At 43.4% G+C, this 20,517-nt stretch overlaps 3 protein-coding genes across 9 annotated transcripts in view; 1 reads left to right on the forward strand and 2 right to left on the reverse strand.

Annotated features, from left to right (window-relative positions):
• The window catches only part of LOC115930101 (sulfotransferase 1A1-like), a 31,927-nt gene extending 28,209 nt beyond the window's left edge, over window positions 1–3,718 (forward strand). For 6 of the 7 annotated variants that reach the window (XM_063701065.1, XM_063701064.1, XM_063701063.1 and 3 more), the window contains 4 exons: window positions 1,932–2,058; window positions 2,154–2,248; window positions 2,747–2,927; window positions 3,050–3,394. In XM_063701065.1, the coding sequence (XP_063557135.1) occupies window positions 1,932–2,058; window positions 2,154–2,248; window positions 2,747–2,927; window positions 3,050–3,162 (516 nt within the window). In that variant the 3' untranslated portion in view covers window positions 3,163–3,394. Of the gene's footprint in view, window positions 1–1,931; window positions 2,059–2,153; window positions 2,249–2,746; window positions 2,928–3,049; window positions 3,395–3,435 lie in introns of those variants that run through there. The other variant, XR_010131901.1, reaches the window with a different exon arrangement.
• Window positions 3,719–7,514: 3,796 nt separating this feature from the next.
• On the reverse strand, window positions 7,515–8,444 carry LOC101142999 (olfactory receptor 7A17). Its single transcript, XM_019015045.3, has one exon. The coding sequence runs from the start codon at window positions 8,442–8,444 to the stop codon at window positions 7,515–7,517; it is 930 nt and encodes a 309-aa protein (XP_018870590.3).
• Window positions 8,445–18,873: 10,429 nt separating this feature from the next.
• Window positions 18,874–19,803, reverse strand: LOC101146167 (olfactory receptor 7A17-like). The gene has a single exon (XM_019015034.3). The coding sequence runs from the start codon at window positions 19,801–19,803 to the stop codon at window positions 18,874–18,876; it is 930 nt and encodes a 309-aa protein (XP_018870579.2).
• Window positions 19,804–20,517: the final 714 nt, after the last annotated feature.

Below are 20,517 nucleotides of genomic sequence, written 5' to 3' on the forward strand. Positions count from 1 at the left end.
GAGTGAAGTGAGCTATGATCACACCACTGCACTCCAGACTAGATGACAGAGAAACCTTGTCTCAAAAAAAGATGAAGAATAAAAAGAGGGGCCGGCAGGCACGGTGGCTCACGCCTGTCTTAAAGTGTCCCAGCACTTTAAGAGGGTGAGGCCGGCAGATCACCTGAGTTCAAGAGTTGGAGACCAGCCTGGCCAACATGGCAAAATCCCATCTCTACTAAAAATCCGAAAAAATTAGCCAGGCATGGTGGTAGGCACCTATAATCCCAGCTACTTAGGAGGCTGAGGCAGAAGAATTGCTTGAACCCAGGAGGCAGAGGTTGCAGTGAGCCGAGAGTGCACCATTGCACTGCAGCCTGAGTAACAAGAGCGAAACTCTGTCTCCAAAAAAAAAGAAAAAGCGGGGGGCCAGGCACATGGTGGCTCACGCCTGTAATCTCAACACTTTGGGAGGTCAAGGTGGGTGGATCACCTGAGGTCAGGAGTTGGAGACCACCCCGGCCGACATGGGGAAACCCCGTTCATACTAAAAATACAAAAAATAGCCAGGCGTGGCGGCAGGCACCTATAATCCCAGCTACTCGGGAGGCTGAGGCAGGATCATCGCTTGAACCTGGGAGGTGGGTGGTTGCAGTGAGCCAAGATCGAGCCACAGCACTCCAGCCTGCAAGACAGAAAGACTTCATTTCAAACGAAGTAAATAAATAAATAAAAATTTAAAAAAGGTGTCCAGGCGCATTGGCTCACGCCTGTAATCCCAGCACTTTTGGAGGCTGAGCCGCGCAGATAACCTGAGGTTGGGAATTTTAGACCACCTGGAGCAACATAGAAAAACCCCGTGTCTACTAAAAATACAAAATTAGCCAGGTGTGGTGGCGCATGCCTAAAATCCCAGCTACTCAGTAGCCTGAGGCAGGAGAATCACGTGAACCTGGGAGGAGGAGCTTGTAGTGAGCGGGAGATCGCGCCATTGCACTCCAGCCTGGGCAACAAGAGCAAAACTGCCTCCCAAAAAAAAAAAAAAAAAGGGTGCTACCTGTGGTGGATCACTGCTGTAATGCCAGCAGTTTGGGAGGCCAAGGTGGGTAGAACGCTTGAGCTCAGGAGTTACAGACCAGCCCAGGAAACATGGGGAGACTCCATCTCTATAAAAATGCAAAATATCAGCAGGGCATGGTGGCATGGCACTGTAGTTCCAGCTACTGGAAAGTCTGAGGTTGGAGGATTGCTTGAGCCTGGGAGGTCAAGGTTGCAGTGAGTTATCATCACTCCAGTGTACTCCAACTTGGGCGACAGAAAAAAAGAAAGACCAAGGTCTTTTTTTTTTTTTTTTTTTTTTTTTTTGAGACCGTCTGTCTCAATAAATAAATAAATGAATAAATAAAAATAAAATAAAGTAAAATAAATCCCACAATTAAAAGAAAAAGCAAAGGTCCAGGTGTGGGGCATGTGAATCCAGGGAAGGAGGCCCTGGCTCAGCCCAGCTTTGGTCCTGTTCTTCTGGGAAAGTCGCCTCACTTCCTCCAGCCTTGTCTCATCTTCCACGGGGGGGACTGTCTGCCTGTTGCTCTGATGACCAAGAATATAAGACACTTCAGTGTAGACCTAAGAAAGCTAGAGGGTGGGTCCTCACAGGCCCACAATATTTGGTGGTGGTGGGATCACGGCTGGTGGAACATGCCTTGCTCCAGATCGGGGTGTGATGCATTGATGCAGATTATATTACTATAGAATATGATGGTCTCAGGGACCAGGCAGGACTTTGGCTTCTGAGCAGGGTTCAGATCATGGCTTGGCCCTACCTGTGCCGTGAGATCTCAAACAAGTCAGCCTCTAAGCCTCAGCTTCCTCCTTTGCCAAACCAAGAGATGAGCTGGCCTGGGACAGGCTGTGTGGTGATGGTGCTGGGGTTGAGTCTTCTGCCCCTGCAGGTGGTCTATGTTGCCCGCAACGCAAAGGATGTGGCGGTTTCCTACTACCACTTCTACCACATGGACAAGGTGCACCCTGAGCCTGGGACCTGGGACAGCTTCCTGGAGAAGTTCATGGTCGGAGAAGGTAGGTTGGATGGGAGGAAGGAAGGTGTGGAGCTGAGGGGTGGTGGCTACAACGCACAGCAACCCTGTGTTGGCACCCCCTGCCTGCTTCTCTAGTGTCCTACGGATCCTGGTACCAGCACGTGCAGGAGTGGTGGGAGCTGAGCGGCACCCACCCTGTTCTCTACCTCTTCTATGAAGACATGAAGGAGGTGAGACCACGTGCGATGCTTCCCTCCATGTGACTCCTGGGGGCAGGCACCTCACAGGGACCCGCCAAGGCCACCCAGCCCCCTCCCTGGGCAGCCCCCACAGCAGGCCCAGATTCCCCATCCTGCCTTCTTGGCCCAGGCGTCCCCGCTACAGGCCCCACCTGGCAGCAGGCCCCACACAGCTCTCATCTCCGCACCTGAGTCAGCTGCATGGGTGGCCATGGATCAGAAACTTAGTCCTATTGCTACTCCCTGCCAAAGGGTGTGCCACCCAGGGCCACAGTCACAGAAGAAGACCATCACGGTCCTCACCCATAGGTGCCAAGCCCAGCTCATGATGGGATCACAGGGCAGAGAGCAATTCATTTTACCCCAGGGACTGGGGCCCTGGTGTTCGAGGCTCTTTAGGGTTTCCAGGGGAAGTGGCCAGATCCCCTCTGAGGTTAGAGAGGGAGGCCCATTTTGTTTTGCTCCACTGAGGAGCTCTCTGCTGCTCAGAACCCCAAAAGGGAGATTCAAAAGATCCTGGAGTTTGTGGGGCGCTCCCTGCCAGAGGAGACCGTGGACCTCATGGTTCAGCACACGTCGTTCAAGGAGATGAAGAAGAACCCTATGACCAACTACACCACCGTCCCCCGGGAGTTCATGGACCACAGCATCTCCCCCTTCATGAGGAAAGGTGGGCGATGGCCAGCACAGGGGTTTGGGGCGGGTGGGAGCAGCAGCTGGAGCCTCCCCATAGGCACTCGGGGCCTCCCCTGGAATGAGACTCCAGCTTTGCTCCCTGCCTTCCTCCCCCAGGCATGGCTGGGGACTGGAAGACCACCTTCACCGTGGCGCAGAATGAGCGCTTTGATGCGGACTATGCGGAGAAGATGGCAGGCTGCAGCCTCAGCTTCCGCTCTGAGCTGTGAGAGGGGCTCCTGGAGTCACTGCAGAGGGAGTGTGCGAATCAAGCCTGACCAAGGGGCGAATCAATCCTGACCAAGAATAAAATATGAATTGAGGGCCAGGGACGGTAGGTCATGTCTGTAATCCCAGCAATTTGGGAGGCTGAGGTGGGAGGATCATTTGAGCTCAGGAGTTCAAGACCCACCTGGGCAACATAGTGAGATTCTGTTGAAAAATAAAATAAAATAAAATCAATTTTTAAAAAGAGAATAAAATATGATTTGTGGGCCAGGCAGGGTGGCTCATGCCTGTAATCCCAGCAATTTGTGAAGTTGAGGCCAGAAGATCACTGGAGGACAGGAGTTTGAGACCAGCCTGGTCAACGTAACAAGACACCAACCTTACAAAAATTTGAGAAAATTATTTGCATGCGGTGGTGGGCACCTGTAGTCCCAGCTACTTGACAAGTGAAGGCAGGAGGATCGCCTGAGCCAGGGAGGTTGTGGCTGCAGTTGGCTGTGACTGGGCTAATCCACTCAAGCCTGAGGGACAGAGTGAACCCTGCCTGAGAAATAAACAATGTAATGAAAATAAATTTGATTCGTGATCAGCCTGGCCAACATGGTGAAACCCCGACTCTACTGAAAAAAAAAAAAATCATAAATTAGGGAGGCGTGGTGGGGGGGTGGGCACCTGTAATCCCAGCTACTCTGGAGGCTGAGGCAGGAGAATCGCTGGAACTGGTGGGGGAGGGGGCAGAGGTTGCAGTGAGCCAAGGTGAGCTCAAGGCATGTGGTAAAAATACAAAAATAGACATGGAGAAAACTGTAGATAAAATTCATACACATTTAATTTCAACAGAAGTATGAAAGACTTTCATGTCTGTAGGGACCAGCCCTACAGGGTCTGTGGGTTTTTCTCCTCGTGTGTGGAGACGATAGATTGTAGAAATAAAGAGACAAGACAAAGAGAAGAAAAGACAGCTGGGCCTGGGGGAATACTACCACCAAGATGCGGAGACTGGTAGTGGTCCCGAATGCCTGGCTGCACTGTTATTTATTGGATACAAGGCAAAAAGGGCAGGGTAAGGAGTATGAGTCGTCTCCAATGATTGATAAGGTCACATGAGTCACGTGTCCACCGGACAGGGGGCCCTTCCCTGTTTGGCAGTAGGGGCAGAGAGAGAGAGAGAGAGCCATTATTTCTTCTATGCATTTCAAAGACTTTTAGTACTTTCACTAATTCTGTTATTGCTATCTAGAAGGCAGAGCCAGGTGTACAGGGTGGAACATGAAAGTGAAACATGGGCATGACCGCTGAAGCACAGCATCACAGGGAGACAGGCCTCTGGATGGCTGCGGGCGGGCCTGACTGATGTCAGGCCTTCCACAAGAGGTGGTGGAGCAGAGTCTTCTCTAACTCCCCCAGGGAAAGGGAGACTCCCTCTCCCGGTCTGCTAAGTAATGGGTGCCTTCCCTAGGCACTGATGCTACCGCTAGGCCAAGGAGCCCTCTAGTGGCCCTGTCTGGGCGTGACAGAGGGCTCACACTCTTGTCTTCTGGTCACTTCTCACCATGTCCCTTCAGCTCCTATCTCTGTATGGCCTGGTTTTTCCTAGGTTATAATTGTAGAGCAAAGATTATTATAATATTGGAATAAAGAGTAAAGTACAAACTAATGATTAATGATATTCATATATAATGATATCTATAATCTACTTCTAGTATAACTATTCTTATTTTATATATTTTCTTTATTATATTGGAACAGCTTGTGCCCTCAGTCTCTTGCCTTGGCACCTGGGTGGCTAGCAGCCCACACATGTCTGTTTCTCCCTCAGGTAGATCATTTTATTTTTCATTCATTTATTACCTCCCCTATTGTCTACAGGTGGATGGTGCTTTTCCACCTTCGGCTCTGGGTCTTGACAATAATTCACTTGGGAGGAGTGTGTATCCCTAAAACGGTTGATGCACATCTTGAACATGTGACATGATTTGTCTAACAGACTGTGAGCAGTCATGACATATTTAATGCCTGTGAAGAAACTGTAAGAGGCACTGTGAGATTCCACCACTTCTCTTAATCTTCCACTCTCAAAGTGTCCTTGCTATTCAAAATTCAAGAACCAACTAGATTTGGGCAGTCCTATGAACTGAATATTTTTATTTCCTTAAAAAACGCTTAAGTTCTAATTCCCAATGTAAAAATTTCTCTATCATAAACTCCTACAGGATGAAAAAGCATGATATTAAACCATTTATTATTGAGATGGCTTGTTACACAGCAGTAGCTTACTGATACATTAATCAATGCAAACAGAACTAGTGACATTCAGAATAATCTTCTGCCTCTTCTTTTTTCACAGTTGTTCTGATATTTCAAGAAAACATTCGTGATCACCTGGTTACTCGTGTTTATTTCAGATAACTGTATTAAAGTGAGGCAACTTTTAGATTGCCTTCGGGATAACCAGGAGAAGTTGAAAGGACATATAGGTTTTTGCAGGGAGAAATTGTGACTCTAATTCACAAGTGTCTATTGACAGAGGCAATATTGGGCAGAAATTCAATGTCTTGTGTGAGTCATTATTTGACGATGAGGACTGAAGAGAGTGTAGACTATTAAAGGAACAAAGCAAATTATGATAAATTTAATACACATATTGTTCACTTACCTACACTTTAATGCTTATGAGACAGTTTTTAAAGGAGGAGATATTTTTAGAACAATGCAAGGAGTCATAATCGTAGGGAGCAGTAGAAAATTTTAAGCGGAAAAGCAAGATGGTACATTGAAGTAATACAGACCATGACACCAAATCCTTCACTCAGATGAAGAAACCTGATTACACATGGACACCAAATCTCCACACTTCCAGGACCAGATGTACATCATCAAAAACAAATATTCTATAGTCATTCAGTGCATGACTGATCATTTTATTCCATCACATTTAACATCATCTGTGACTAAGGATGTATGAGGTCAACTGACACATAAAAATGTGCCTTTCCTTGCAAACTGCATCTAAAACATGTATTTGATAAGCTGTATTTTCCTACCTACTCTTTATCAGAAAATATACGCACTGTTGACATTGAGCTGAAATAGAGCATAGGACCCCAGTGAGGAGAGTAAAATCCCTTGCCTAGCTGTAAAACACACTAGTATTGAAAGGAGTTAGTTAGCTTGCCTTAGGTAGATAGCAAGATAAGGATTCCTGGAGAGCCTTTGACTCATGGGTCAGTGCTTCATCTCCATATAATATAAAAAAAAAAGCCTGGGGGAAAAAAATCAAGCTGCTGGCACCAATAAGGGAAGAAGCATAGGGGATTGTGTCTGGAGACATGCCCACGGCTGCACAGATAGGAAAACTCCTGGCTCATTTAGATAAAAACTTTCACAAACCTCTGGCTCACTCAGATAAGAAACAAGTCCTGGCATAGAAATGCCTTTGTCCTTTGTATAGTCAGTGGCCTCCCAGGAAAAAGCTTTTTCTCCCTTCGTGGGCATGGACGCAGTGGGCTCTGGTAGGTTCCGGTGGGCACTCTACTTCCCTTGTTTTGGACTATAAGTCTGGTCTCTATGAATTCAGCCCCTGATTGATCCTGGGCAAAGGTCCTGGGCCAAGCTTTCTGAAAGGTCCCAGGCCAAGATCCTGAGCCAAGCTGAGTCAGCGTTCTCCAAGACAGCCTGCAGACTAAGCACATTGCTTCCCCTTTCCAGTCCATAAAAACCTCAGAACGGGCCTCATGGGGGCATCCCATTCAGGACCCCCTCTCTGCTGGCAGAGAGCTTTCTTCTTTTCCCTCCAACCTCATCTTTGTGTCCACGCTCCTTAATCTTCTTGGAGGTAGGACAAAGAGCTCTGGGTTTTATCTCAGGCGAGAGACTGTTACATGTTGGTGCATTGCTAAGACCTCAGCAGTATGTTCAAGTTGACATTTTCAGGAAGAACAGCTAAGGTTTTCATAGAAAAGGAAATAACAGACTCAGAAATAGAAAACTGTGGGCTCAGATATTCATCTACCATAAAATTATATTAATGACCTTACAGTTGCCAAGCGTAGTTAATTCTTTGGGATGAATATAACTCACCCCCGTATGAGAAAAACTTCCATTTGTTTCTGGACCTAGTTTGGATGTAATTTTAGAAAAATGACAGAGGACAAAAACAGTTGCATATCAGAGCAGAAAGCTTTATTAAGAAAAAGTGTAAATTTTCTAATGTCGTCAAGGTTAAAGAAATCTAAAGTCCAGAATATAAATACTAGGAGAAAATTCTACTTTCACAATCTGATCCATGAATCATAATTTCTGGCTAGGGGATTTAGAGCTCTGAAATCTCAAGAACTTCTGGAAAATGGCCCTCCTATTTCTGCTCTCTGAAGAATCGATTCAGAGCTCTGTTTATGTCTTTATTCCTCAGGCTGTAGATGAAGGGGTTCAGCATGGAGGTGACCACAGTGTACATCACTGAGGCTGCAGCATTTGAGAGTGAGTTATGGGTTGCAGCAGAACTAAGGTACACACCTACGCCTGTACAATAAAATAAGGAGACAACTGAGAGGTGAGATGCACAGGTGGAAAGTGCTTTATTCATCCCCTGAGCTGGTGAGATTGAACATATGCAACAAAGTATCTTAAAGTAAGAGTAAAATATTCCAGCGAGGCATCCCCCACCCAACAGCACACTTGTAAAATTCATCATCATGTCTTTAATAAAAGTGTCGGAACAGGCAAGGTGGACGACCTGATTAAGTTCACAGAAAAAATGAGGGATTTTCAATTCTGTACAGAAGGACAGCTGCAATGCCATTATGCTTTGTAACAGAGAACATAGGATGCTCACGATCCAGGACACCAGAACCAGCAGTCCACAGAGCCAGGAGTTCATAATGACTGTGTAGTGCAGGGGGTGACAGATGGCCACAAACCGGTCATAGGCCATCACGGTCAGGAGTAAGCTGTCCAACACTACAAAGAGTATAAAAAAGCACATCTGGGTGATGCAGCCTGCATAGGTGATGACTCTGCTCTGTGTCTGGATGTTCACCAGCATCTTTGGGACAGTGGTAGACACAAAACAGATGTCTGCAAAGGACAGGTTGGAGAGGAAGAAGTACATGGGGGTGTGGAGGTGGGAGTCTGAGATTGTGGCCAGGATGATGAGCAGGTTCCCGAGCACGGTGAGCAGGTACATGGACAGAAATAGCCCAAAGAGGAAGGGCTGCAATTCTGGTTCCTCTGAAAGTCCCAGGAGAAGGAATTGTGGAATTTGTGTCTCATTCCCTGGTTTCATCTTGTTGATGTGACTTCCAAAAGAGAAAGAAAGAGAACATGACACAAGCATGCATTACAAACATATCAGAAATATTCTCACTTATATTCTACAGTCAAGAAGTTAATATGTGCTGGCTGCAGTGGCTCACGCCTGTAATCTCATCACTCGCGGAGGCCAAGGTGGACAGATCACCTGAAGTCAGGAGTTCGAGACCAGCCTGGCCAACATGGCAAAACCCGGTCTCAGCTAAAAATACAAAAAAAATTAGCCGGGCATGCTGGCGCATGCCTGTAATCCCAGCTACTTGGGAGGCTAAGGCACGAGAATCACTTGAACCCAGGAGGTGGAGATTGTAGTGAGCGGAGATCATGCCACTGCACTCCAGCCTGGGCAACAGAGTGAGACCCTGTCTTTAAAAAATAATAATAAAATAAAATAATAAATAAATAAATAACTTCCTACAATTTAATGATGAATGAAAAATACAAGTATGTTTTTAAAATGCCATCCTCAATATCAGATGGTGATGCATCCTGTGAAGAAGGAGGTTAGAAGCAAAGAGTGGATGGGGTAGCAGATTTTCCAGGGTGTTCAGGCAGGACCAGCAGAGAAGGTGACAAATGAAGAGAGCCCATAATGAAGACAGGGTGGAGGGCACTATGTTCCCTGCAGAAGTTTGTGCAACAGGGAAAAATGATCAATGAAAGACCCCGAGGAATGTGCTTCTTTCAGATATTTGAGGACTGCGAAGAAGACAGTGTGGCCGGGGAATGAGCAAGAGGCGAGGGCTGTCGGAGGATGTTAGGGAAGGAAGTGTCCTCATAGCTGCTGACACAAAGAGTCCCTCTGTCCAGATATTGATGCCTTTTCACTGTATTAATTTGGCTGCAAAGGTGTTTCATGAACTGCAATGCATGCCCATTCTGTTTACTGATATTTTCCTGAGATGTGGCCTTTATCTGATGGGTTACCTTTTGAAATATAGAGCTCAGGTTCCCTACCTCTGAAACCTGTGCTCACTCTAAAGTCGTGCACCCACACACGCGCACACACACAGAGAGAACGCACCCACACAGGTAGCCATGGCTTCCTGGGGCCATGTTACCCCCTCACGCTTCTCATCCCACTCACAGTATTAGAAAGGAGTGGATACCAGGCAAGCTGCTAATATCAAATTATCTTTCCCCAAGAAGATACAGATATGGTACCTAGAATTTCCAGTTTGAAAACTTCTCATGCATATGGAACCTCGAGCGCCACTGCACTCCAGCCTGCGTGACAAAGCGAGACTCTGTCTCAAAAACAAACAAACAAACAGAAAACCGAGAGGCGAGGCAGAGAGAGAAAATCGATTGGAACTGAAGGGGAAAATGATCTAATAAGCTCACATAGTCCCTGAGACCTTAAGGAAGAAAAGGCTTCCTTAGTTTTGAAAACATTCCAACTCCTCTTATATCCCTGAGGCCCAGCAAAAATCAGAAAAGACAAAGGGAAATTTACCAAATATCAAACACGGTGATATCTTTTCTGTGTCAAGATACTGATAGATTGAGAACCCCCATGGAAAAAAAAATGAGCAAATGATAAAAATCAACTATTCAAAGAGGAAATATAAAAGCAACTTCTGGGCCAGCTCATTTATTGTGCTGGGGTCTGTCCTGTGCATTGTACGATGTTTATCAGCTTCCCTGTTCTCTACTGACCCTCCCCAGGGTGACAGCCAAACCAGTCATTGCTCAATGTCCCCTGGGAGACAAAACCACCCCTGGGTGAGAACTGATTTTTAACATAAAAATCACAAAATATTTCCATACCTTTTATCAACTGAGAAAGGACAAGGGAAGATGAGCCTTCAAACAAACAAACAAACAAAAAAACCTATAGTCAAATATAAAAAGCACATGTGTTATGCATAACATACTACTCAACCTTTGTATAAACCTTTGTGTAAAGAGAAGGTTTATGAGGAACTAAAATCTTATGGAGAATAGAATATAAGTGAGGATGCTATTAGGTTAAGAATAGTTATTTCATTTTATGGCTGCATAGTGTCCCATGGTGTATGTCCTTTGCAGGGACATCAATAAAGCCAGAAACCATTATCCTCAGCAAACTAACATAGGAACAGAAAACCAACCACCACACATTCTCACTTATCAGTGGGAGCTGAACAATGAGAATGCATGGACACAGGGAGGGGAACAACACACACTGGGGTTGGCTAGGGGGTGGGGTGGTGGGAGGGAGAGCATTAGGAAAAATACCTAATGTATGCTGAGCTTGATACCTAGGTGATGGGTTGATAGGTGCAGCAAACCACCATGGCATACGTTTACTACGTAACAAACCTGCACATCCTGCACATGTACCCCAGAACTAAAAATTAAAATTAAAAAAGAATAGTTATTTCAAAACAGCTGCATGAATCAACATAGAAAGAAAGTCTGAAAAAACCTTATAGAAAAATATGACAGTAGTAATTCACTGACATAAAAATGCACCACTAATTCACTGTGAAATCGCCTCTTGGAAATTGAAGAATATCACAGGAAAATGTTTAAAATGTGGGGAGGAAACAGTATCTAAGGTTATAATTTCATATTATATACACATATAAAGCTTCAAATGTTTAGGGGAGATAAATGTGAGGTTTAATCAGATGATAAGGAGTCAGATTAGGACTCCAAAAGGAAAGCATGTCCCATCAAGCCTGAGGTAGCATGTGCTGAGGAACAGCAGCAGGGGAGAAATTTACAGCTTTGTGCACGTGCTCATTAGGCAAACTTCCTCCTGTTATTCCAGCCTTGAGCACATCGTGTCCCTATGAGACATTGCTCTGCATGGAACTTTTTTATTTTTCTTGCATTTTCTGTATCCAAGACACCAGATTAAAAGAGAGGTGAATCCAGTTTTATTACTTCTTCACTATGGACCTGCTTGCCTTCCAGAAATGTAATCTGTTAACACTGTATCCCAACCCTGGGGGAAGGTTTTTCTCCACAGTCTAAACTGAGGAGCCTGTCTTTGATTAGATCCCTTGGATCTGCAGAGCATTGACTGTGATGGGAACACAGACATTGATATCTCCAGAGAATGACTTTTCCCCTCTTCAGCAAGGGAGCGAACTGTGTTCTCTTGATAGAAAACCATGAGTTCTGTATTGCTTGGCTTCATGAGTCCTTTGGCAAAATAATGTAATTTTGCATACTTCCTTAACCATACATCTTTACATACACAAAAAAATTAAATGTTATTCAGTAAAGTTAGTAGAAAAAAAATCTTCCAATCCATTGTTTGAAAGAATGCAATCAAAATAATAGTAAAAAAAACCTCAGAAACCAGAATATAAAAGCATAGAACGTGCACAATTTGCAATGGAGAAAATTAAAGCTACTAAACCCTCAGGTAGAGTATACTCATCCTCAACAGAAAGCGAGGCTTGAAACTTAGATGACAGGTTGATATGTGCAGCAAACCACCATGACACATGTATACCTCTGTAACAAACCTGCATGTTCAGCACATGTATCCCAGAACTTAAAGTAAAATAAATAAACACATAAATAAGAAAGTCCTTGTGATAGTTTGCTGAGAATGATGGTTTCCAGCTTCATCCATGTCCCTACAAAGGACATGAACTCATCATTTTTTATGGCTGCATAGTATTCCATGGTGTATATGTGCCACATTTTCTTAATCCAGTCTATCATTGTTGGACATTTGGCTTGGTTCCAAGTCTTTGCTATTGTGAATAGTGCCACAATAAACATACATGTGCACATGTCTTTATAGCAGCATGATTTATAATCCTTTGGGTATATACCCAGTAATGGGATGGCTGGGTCAAATGGTATTTCTAGTTCTAGATCCCTAAGGAATCGCCACACTGACTTCCACTATCACAAGGACAAAAACCCAAACACCGCATGTTCTCACTCATAGGTGGGAACTGAACAATGAGAACACATGGACACAGGAAGGGGAACATCACACAACGGTGACTGTTGTTGGTTGGGGAGGGGAGGGGAGGGAGAGCATTAGGAGATATACCTAATGCTAAACGACGAGTTAATGGGTGCAGCACACCAACATGGCACATGTATACATATGTTACAAACCTGCACGTTGTGCACATGTACCCTAAAACTTAAAGTATAATAATAAAAAAAAAGCAGAAAAGAAAAGAAAGTCATGGCAAGTAAAAACTCTTTAGTGTTCCCATTTTGACTATCAAATAACATTTATTTTATTCAGGTGAATATTTAACAAGAGAGAGAAGATACTGTGAAATGTCTGTCTTGTGAACTACTGTTGCGAGGTAGTATTTGTAAGCAGCCCGTTGGTCTAGATCTTTCTAATGAATACAGAAACATGCTCCAATACACTCATCTTAATTTTAAAAATAAACCCTCAATTCATTGCACATCCACCCACACCTAATATTCTACATTCTACTCTCCTACTTCTTTTTGTGTGTGTTTGTTTGTTTTTGAGACAGAGTTTCTCTGTTGTGCCCATGGCATGATCTCAGCTAACTGCAACCTCCACCTCCTGGGTTCAAGCAATCCTCCTGCCTCAGCCTTTCAAGTAGCTGGGACTACAGGTGTGTGTCACCACATCCAGCCAATTTTGTATTTTTAGTAGAAGATGGGGTTTCACCATGTTGGTCAGATTGGTCTCGAACTCCTGACCTCAGGTGATCCGCCTGCCTCGGCCTCCCAAACTGCTGGGATTACAGGTGTGGGTCACCGTGCCTGGCCCCTTTCCTACTTCTTTAACTGCAAACCTCCTAGGTTCTAACTTCACTGGAACCACTTTATGTCTTCCATTCCTTCTTCAATCTCATCCAATTGAACCTCCATATCCCTCAATTAATTGTCAACAACAATCCCTGCATTGCTGAGTCTTACAGACACATTTTAACATATAAAATAAATAACTTATAAATTAGTCAACCAGGCAAACAAACACACATGAATCTCTCACCTGGCTTGATACTAGGTGACCTCAGGTAAACATTCTTGGCTTCCATTCTCTTTGAACATTTCCTGCAGTACTTTCTGGGGTCTCAGACGCACCTGTATGGGGTCTCAGAGATGAAGGTCTCTGTGTGGAAGTTTAAATTCCTCCCTGGGTAGTTGATGATGCAGACTGAAGCTCTGTCTCCAGACAGACAGAAGGGAAGAGTTAAGCATCAGCCACACAGCCAGACTTAGGACTACAAAAGAATCAACCACATCCCATCCAGCTCAGGGTTGTCTAATCCCAGAGACAATAGCAGATGAAATATTTACAGCTCCTAATATCTGCTAGTGAGATATATTTCCCTGTTGCTACTCTAAGCCTGGAGCACCTGATTTCCCTGTGGAACACTGATGTGGAAAGAAAGAACAATTTCCTGCTGATTCTCTGTTCCCAAGAGAATCAAGTTAGAAGTCACGTGAATCCAGTCTTCATTACTCCTTCTCTTTGAACTCTGTGCCTTCCAGAGGTCTAAGTGCCATTGCACCTTTTCACAGCCCTCAATTAAAATGTTATCCAAAGTGTAAGGCTGAGTACATGGTCTTTACTAGATCCCTTGGATATTCAAATCATTGACTTGTGTTTGGAACACAGCTGCTGACATCTCCAGACCAACGCTCTTTCCTCATCAAAAGGGAGAGAACTGTGTTTATTTGTCATAAAGCCATGGGTATTTACTACAGTCCTTGGCTTCCTGATGCTTTTGACAAAGCAATGAGCAGTTTCTTGCTTGTAAACACACAAGCATCAAAGTACAACTTATCATTCAGTCCTTCCTTTATAAAACATTTGGTAATCATAAGAGATATACTTAAACCTTTGTAGACATCATGGAATAAGTTAGAATCTTATATGGTTTGTCTCATTTAATATCACATATAATGTGTCTCATTTTTATACATCTTTGTTCTATGAGGTCCAACGATTAGACGCCTCTTTCTGCATTTTTAGGATTTTGGTTAAGGTGAGTTAGTGACCTGCCCAAAGTTATGAACCAAGTAAGGGAAGGGATTTGATCAGAATGCCATCCAAATGTTTCCAGTTGTCACATCTAGGTTACTGACTTTTCTTTTCTTTTCTTTACTTTTTTCTTTTCTATTTTCTTTCTTTTTTTTTTTTTTTTTTTTGAGACAGAGTTTCACTCTTGTCACCCAGGCTGGAGTGCAATGGTGTGATCTCTGCTCACTGCAATCTCTTCCTCCTGGGTTAAAGTAGTTCTCCTGCCTCAGCCTCCAGGGTAGTTAGGATTACAGGCATGTGCCACCATGCCTGGGTAATTTTTGTATTTTTAGAAGAGACAGGGTTTCACCATGTTGGGTAGACTGGTCTCCAACTCCTGACCTCAAATGATCCACCCACCTCAGCCTCCCAAAGCACTAGGACTACAGGCATGAGCCACCGTACCGGGCCAGGTTGCTGATTTTCAACCAGGGGTGTTTGTGCTCCAGGAATATTAGGCAATGTTTGGATACACTTTTGGTTGTCACATGTGGGGAAGTGCTACCTACCGGCACATTGTAGATTGAAGCCGGGGAAGCTGCTCAACATCCTACAATGCACAGGACAGCCCACAGCAGAAAGGATTAATGCAAACAAATGTGGACACTGGGGAGGCTGAGACTATTCCAGTCCAGAACTTCCCTAATTTCACTGTATATATGAATCACCTAGGGTTCTTGTTCAAATGTCGATTCTAATTTCAGACATCTAGGACTGGTCCCAACATTTTATACTTTTGACAGTTTTCCTGTTGGTGTTGATGCTATTCATCCTGTTCTGCGGAACACTCGAGGCTGTGGTCAGTGTTAAAGGCAGGTATACATATTTTGAGGCTTTTTCTACCAAGAATCCTACCTTGCTCCTCATGTCTGATTTGGGAGGTCAAATGTTGGACTCGGTAGCTCAGCTTTTGCATAATCGAGTTTACTTACGCATAAGTCTTGAACACTTACGGAATGACAGGAAATGAAACTTCTAGAAGTTCCACTTACCTTATGAAGTTTAGGTGAGAAGGAAGTAAGACTTCAAAGCCCATTGGAAGTTACTTGGCGCAGAGCAGGTGTTCAATGGATAACAGATATTTGGACCATGTCCTAGTTGCCCAATTACTCTGCTCATTGTGACACCAGAAAGGTTTCTTGCTAAAGTCTAGCACTGTCCTGCTTTGAGGAGACAGCAAGTTGTGATCATGAAGGGAGACCTCCTTCCAGGGCCCTGAGCAAGGAGGAGAGTGCCTGAGAGTCTATCATTCTATGCTTTGTTGACATAAAATCATTCATCATTGTCTCTGTCACCCTCATGCTGGCTCCAAATACTTACAGTAGATATGTCTGACTCTTTAACTATCTTCTACTTTTGAGAGTATCTGTAAAGCTGATGTTTCTTAGTGTATCAAATTATCCACCTAATCTTCTAGGAGCTCCTTCAACTCGTCATGGAAATCTTATCTTCCTGGCTTCTAGGTGATAGCATGTAATTGATACATATTTAATGTATACTGAAGTATAAAATGCTTGCATGTCTGTTTTTCTCCCAGTAGATAATTATTTTCCACTTATTTATTAACTCTTAGATAATTAGACGCCTCTTTCTGTATTTTTGTGTTGTCTTTCTATGTTGCCCTTAGGAGGATCAGTCTTCTCCACCTTTGGCTCTGGATTTTGATGATGCCTCAACTGGGAGAAGTGTAACACCTACGATGATTGAGACATGCTTTGTCTGATAGGATGTGAGTGGTCATGAGATGTTCAATCTGCGAGAAGAAGCTGTAAGAGGCATTGTGAGATGACACCACTTCTGTTGCTCTTCCTCTTTCAAATTGTCCTCGCTCTATTATTTAAAAGTCCAATAATAACAAATGCTGGTGAGAGTCTGGAGAAAAGGAAATACTTCCATACTGCTTTTGGGAAGGTAGATTAGTTCAGCCATTGTGAAAAGCAGTTTCACAGTTCTCAAAGACCTTAAAACAGGATTACCACTTCACTCAGAAATTCTATTATTGGATATATACCCAAAGGAATGTAAATCGTTCTACTATAAAGACATATGCATACATATGTTCATCACAGCACTATTCACAATAGCAAAGACATGGAATCAACCTGAATGTCCATCAATAGTAGACCGAATAAAGAAGATGTGGTACTATACAACATAGAATACTACAGAGTCATCAAAAAGAATGAGACTGTGTCCTTTGCAACAACGTGGTTGGAGCTGGAGGCCATAATTCTTAGCAAACTAACGTAGGAACAGAAAACCAAATACCACATATTCTCATTTACAAGTGGGAGCTAAATAATGAGAACACATGGACACAAAGAGGGGAACAACAGATACTGGGGCCTCCTTGAGTGTTGAGGGTGGTAGGAGGGTTAGGACAAAAAAAACTATGTATCAGGTATGCTTATTAACCGGGTGACAAAATACTCTGTACACCAAACCCTCACAACAAACAGTTGGCTTATATAGCAAACCTGCACATGTACCCCTGAACCTAAAATAAAAGTTAAAAAAAGATTGTCCTTACTGCCCAACATTCAAGAGCTAATTAAGCTTGGATAGTCCTATGGCTGAATATTTTTGTCTTGTCCTAATCCCCAATGAGAAAACTTCCACAATGTAGACTCTGATGTGATTTTTTAAAAGCATGACTTTAAATCATTTATTATTGGGATGTTTTGTTACACAACATTAGATTACTGATACAATAATCAAAGCAACATAACTAAAGATATTCAGAATTATCTGTTTTTAGGTGTCAGATCCTTTTGTTTTTTAGTTTTTTATTGGATTCACTGTATGCAGAATATTCTGTTGGCTCTTTTTTTTGGTGCTTTTTCTGATATCAGAAAGCAGTGTTCATAATTATATGGATATTTATATTTACTTCACATAACTGTATCATAGGATGACTACTTTTAGATTTCCTCTAGGTAACCAGAAGAGTTTGGCAGGACATGTATATTTTTGCTGAAACAAATTGCAACCTGGAATCTCAAGTCTCTAATCTCACATGCAATACTGGGAAGAAATTCAAGCTCTTATGTGAGTCATCATTAGAGAGTTTGGAGTATAAAAGAGATAAAGCAAGTGATGATACAGTAAATACACATATCCTTCACTTACCTCCAGTTTAATGCTTGTGACACAATTTATTAAAGGGAGTGATAGTTTTAGAACAATGCAAGAAGTCATATTTGTAGCACTGGGAACTTTTAATCAGAAACAGGAAGATGATGCAATCAAATAATATAGATCGTGACACCAAATCCTTTACCTAAATGAACAAACCTCATTACCCATGGACAACAAGCTTCCACCCTTTAATGAGTTGTATTAGTCCGTTTTCACACTGCTGATAAAGACATACCCAAGACTGGGTAATTTATAAAGAAAAAGAAGTTTAATGGACTCACAGTTCCACGTGGCTGGGGAGGCCTCACAATCACAGCAGAAGGCAAAAGGCATGTCTTGCATGGCGGTGGGCAAGAGAGCATGTGCAGGGGAACTCCCCTTTATAAAACCATCAGATCTCATGAGACTTATTCACTACCACGTGAACAGCATGGGAAAGACCTGCCCCCGTGATTCAATTACCTCCCACCGGGTCCCTCCCATGACACAAGGGAATTATGGGAGCTACAATCAAGGTGAGATTTGGGTGGAGACACAGACAAACCATATCACACACCATCAAAAACAAATCTTCCATGATAATCACTGCATGACCGAAAATTTTAGCCCATCATATTTAAGGTCGTCTCTGAATCTGAGGCCATATGAAGTCGATTGATTCATGCAAATGTGTCTTTCTGTGTAGACTACACTAGGAACATGTATGTTATAAGTAATATTCGCCTTCCTCCTCTTTACCAGGGAATATAGTAGGCAGTGTAGACACTGAGCTGGATAGCAGACAGGATCCTAATGAGGAGAATAAAATGCCATGACGATTATAAACACGCCAGCATGGTCAAGTTTACACAATCAGGAAGAGCAGTAAAGGTAGTAAGAAATGAAGGACTCAGAAGTAAAAAACTGTGATCTCAGATATTCATCTATAATATGATTATACCAATGACCTTACATTTGCCAAGTGCAATTGATTTTTTAGGACTGATACAACTCTCTAGTGTATTAGACAAATAGGAATCTCCAAAAGTGTTTTACCCTAGTTTGGAAATAACTATGGGAAATTAGGAAAATGACAAACAAAAAGTAAGATGGATATCAGAACAGAAAGCTTTCTAAAGAAATAGCGCAAGTCTGACACAGCACTTGAGAACAAGGAAATTAAAACTCTAGAAACTGAATAGAAGCAGAACATTCTCTTTCCCTCCTTCCGTGATCTGATTCGTGAATCACAATGTTTGAGTTCGGTTAGAGCTTTGAAATCACATGTACTTCTTGAAAGATGCTCATTTTATTTCTTCCTTCTGAAGAATTGTTTTAGAGCCCCCTTTATGTCTTTATTCCTCAGACTGTAGATGAAGGGGTTCAGCATGGGGGTGACCACAGTGTACATCACCGAGGCTGTTGCACTTGAGAGTGAGTTGTGGGTTGCAGCAGCACTAAGGTACACCCCAAGGCTCATACAATAAAATAAGGAGACAACTGAGAGGTGAGATGCACAGGTGGAAAATGCCTTGTACTTCCCCTGAGCTGATGAGATTGCACGTATGGAGGAAACTATCTTAAAGTAAGAGTACAGGATCCCAGTGAAACATCCCCTACCTAGAAGCACAGCTGACAAATACATCACCATGTCATTAAGAAAGGTGTCAGAACAGGCACTGCGGATTATCTGATTAAGTTCACAGAAAAAGTGGGGGATTTCCAAGTCTGTACAAAAGAGCAGTGACAACACCATTAAGCTTTCTATCAAGGAATTCAGGGCACTCATGATCCAGGACGCCAGAACCTGCAGTCCACAGAGCCGAGGGTTCATGATGACCGTGTAGTGCAGGGGGTGACAGATGGCCACAAACTGGTCATAGGCCATCACGGTCAAGAGTAAGCTGTCCAACACTATAAAGAGTACAAAAAAGTACATCTGGGTGATGCAACCTGCATAGGTGATGACTTTGCTCTGTGTCCGGATGTTTGACAGTGTCTTTGGGACTGTGGTAGAGGTAACACAGATGTCTACAAAGGACAGGTTAGAGAGGAAGAAGTACATGGGGGTGTGGAGGTGGGAATCAGAGCAGATGGCCAGGATGATGAGCAGGTTTCCAAACACAGTTGTCAGATACATGGAGAGGAAGAGTCCAAACATAACGGGCTGCAATTCTGGTTCCTCTGAAAGTCCCAGAAGAAGAAATCCTAAAATCCTTGTACCATTCTCTGGTTCCATGTGGTTGAGGTGACTACCAGTCAGAGAAAGAGAACATGACCAATTTTTACTCAAAAGGGCATCACTCACATTGCTGAAAGACAACCAGTTATATTTTGCAGCCAAGACATTAATTTCTATATTTTGTGTATGGAACTTTTCCCAGTTTCTGTGCTCCTCAGAGCTGTCTCTGATTGAAAATTCTTGTGCTATTCTCAACCTTTCCCTAAGAGGTTGTGTATTCTTTAATGAGAAATTCTTCTATGCACTTGTGTAATATTGATTGCATGCTGACCATGTTCCAGGAACTGTCTAGGTAATGAGTGTAGGGTGCAGAGAAACTGATAACCTTACTATCCAATGATGGAGAAAGACAATGAGCTGGTAAAGACATCATCATCTGTTGCGTTAGATGGTGCTTAGAAGAAAATGAAAGCACATTAAAGAGAATGGATAGGGGTTGCTATTTTTTATGAGTGTACAGGCAAGACCAGCAGACAAGGTGACATTTGAACAGAGACCTCAAGGAAGAGGCGGTTGGGAGCCCGGAGGATATTTGGCGAAGTCTGTGCCTGACAGAGGGAATGACTAATGCAAAGGCCTGAGGAAGGTGCTTGTTTCGGAAAATCAAGGCTCAAATAGAAGCCAGCGTGTTGAGGGGAATGAGAAGGAGGGAGAGTGATCAGAGACAGTGTCAGGAGTATTGAGGAACCAGGTGGTCTCCCTGCTGCTGTT

The sequence above is a fragment of the Gorilla gorilla genome, chromosome 20 (genome assembly GCF_029281585.2).
Source record: "Gorilla gorilla gorilla isolate KB3781 chromosome 20, NHGRI_mGorGor1-v2.1_pri, whole genome shotgun sequence".
Classification (NCBI taxonomy): domain Eukaryota; kingdom Metazoa; phylum Chordata; class Mammalia; order Primates; family Hominidae; genus Gorilla; species Gorilla gorilla.

What these genes read in the sequence shown, in the direction of transcription:
- LOC101142999 (XM_019015045.3), bottom strand. Translation starts at nt 8,444, where the DNA reads ATGAAACCAGGGAATGAGACACAAATTCCACAATTCCTTCTCCTGGGA.
- LOC101146167 (XM_019015034.3), bottom strand. Translation starts at nt 19,803, where the DNA reads ATGGAACCAGAGAATGGTACAAGGATTTTAGGATTTCTTCTTCTGGGA.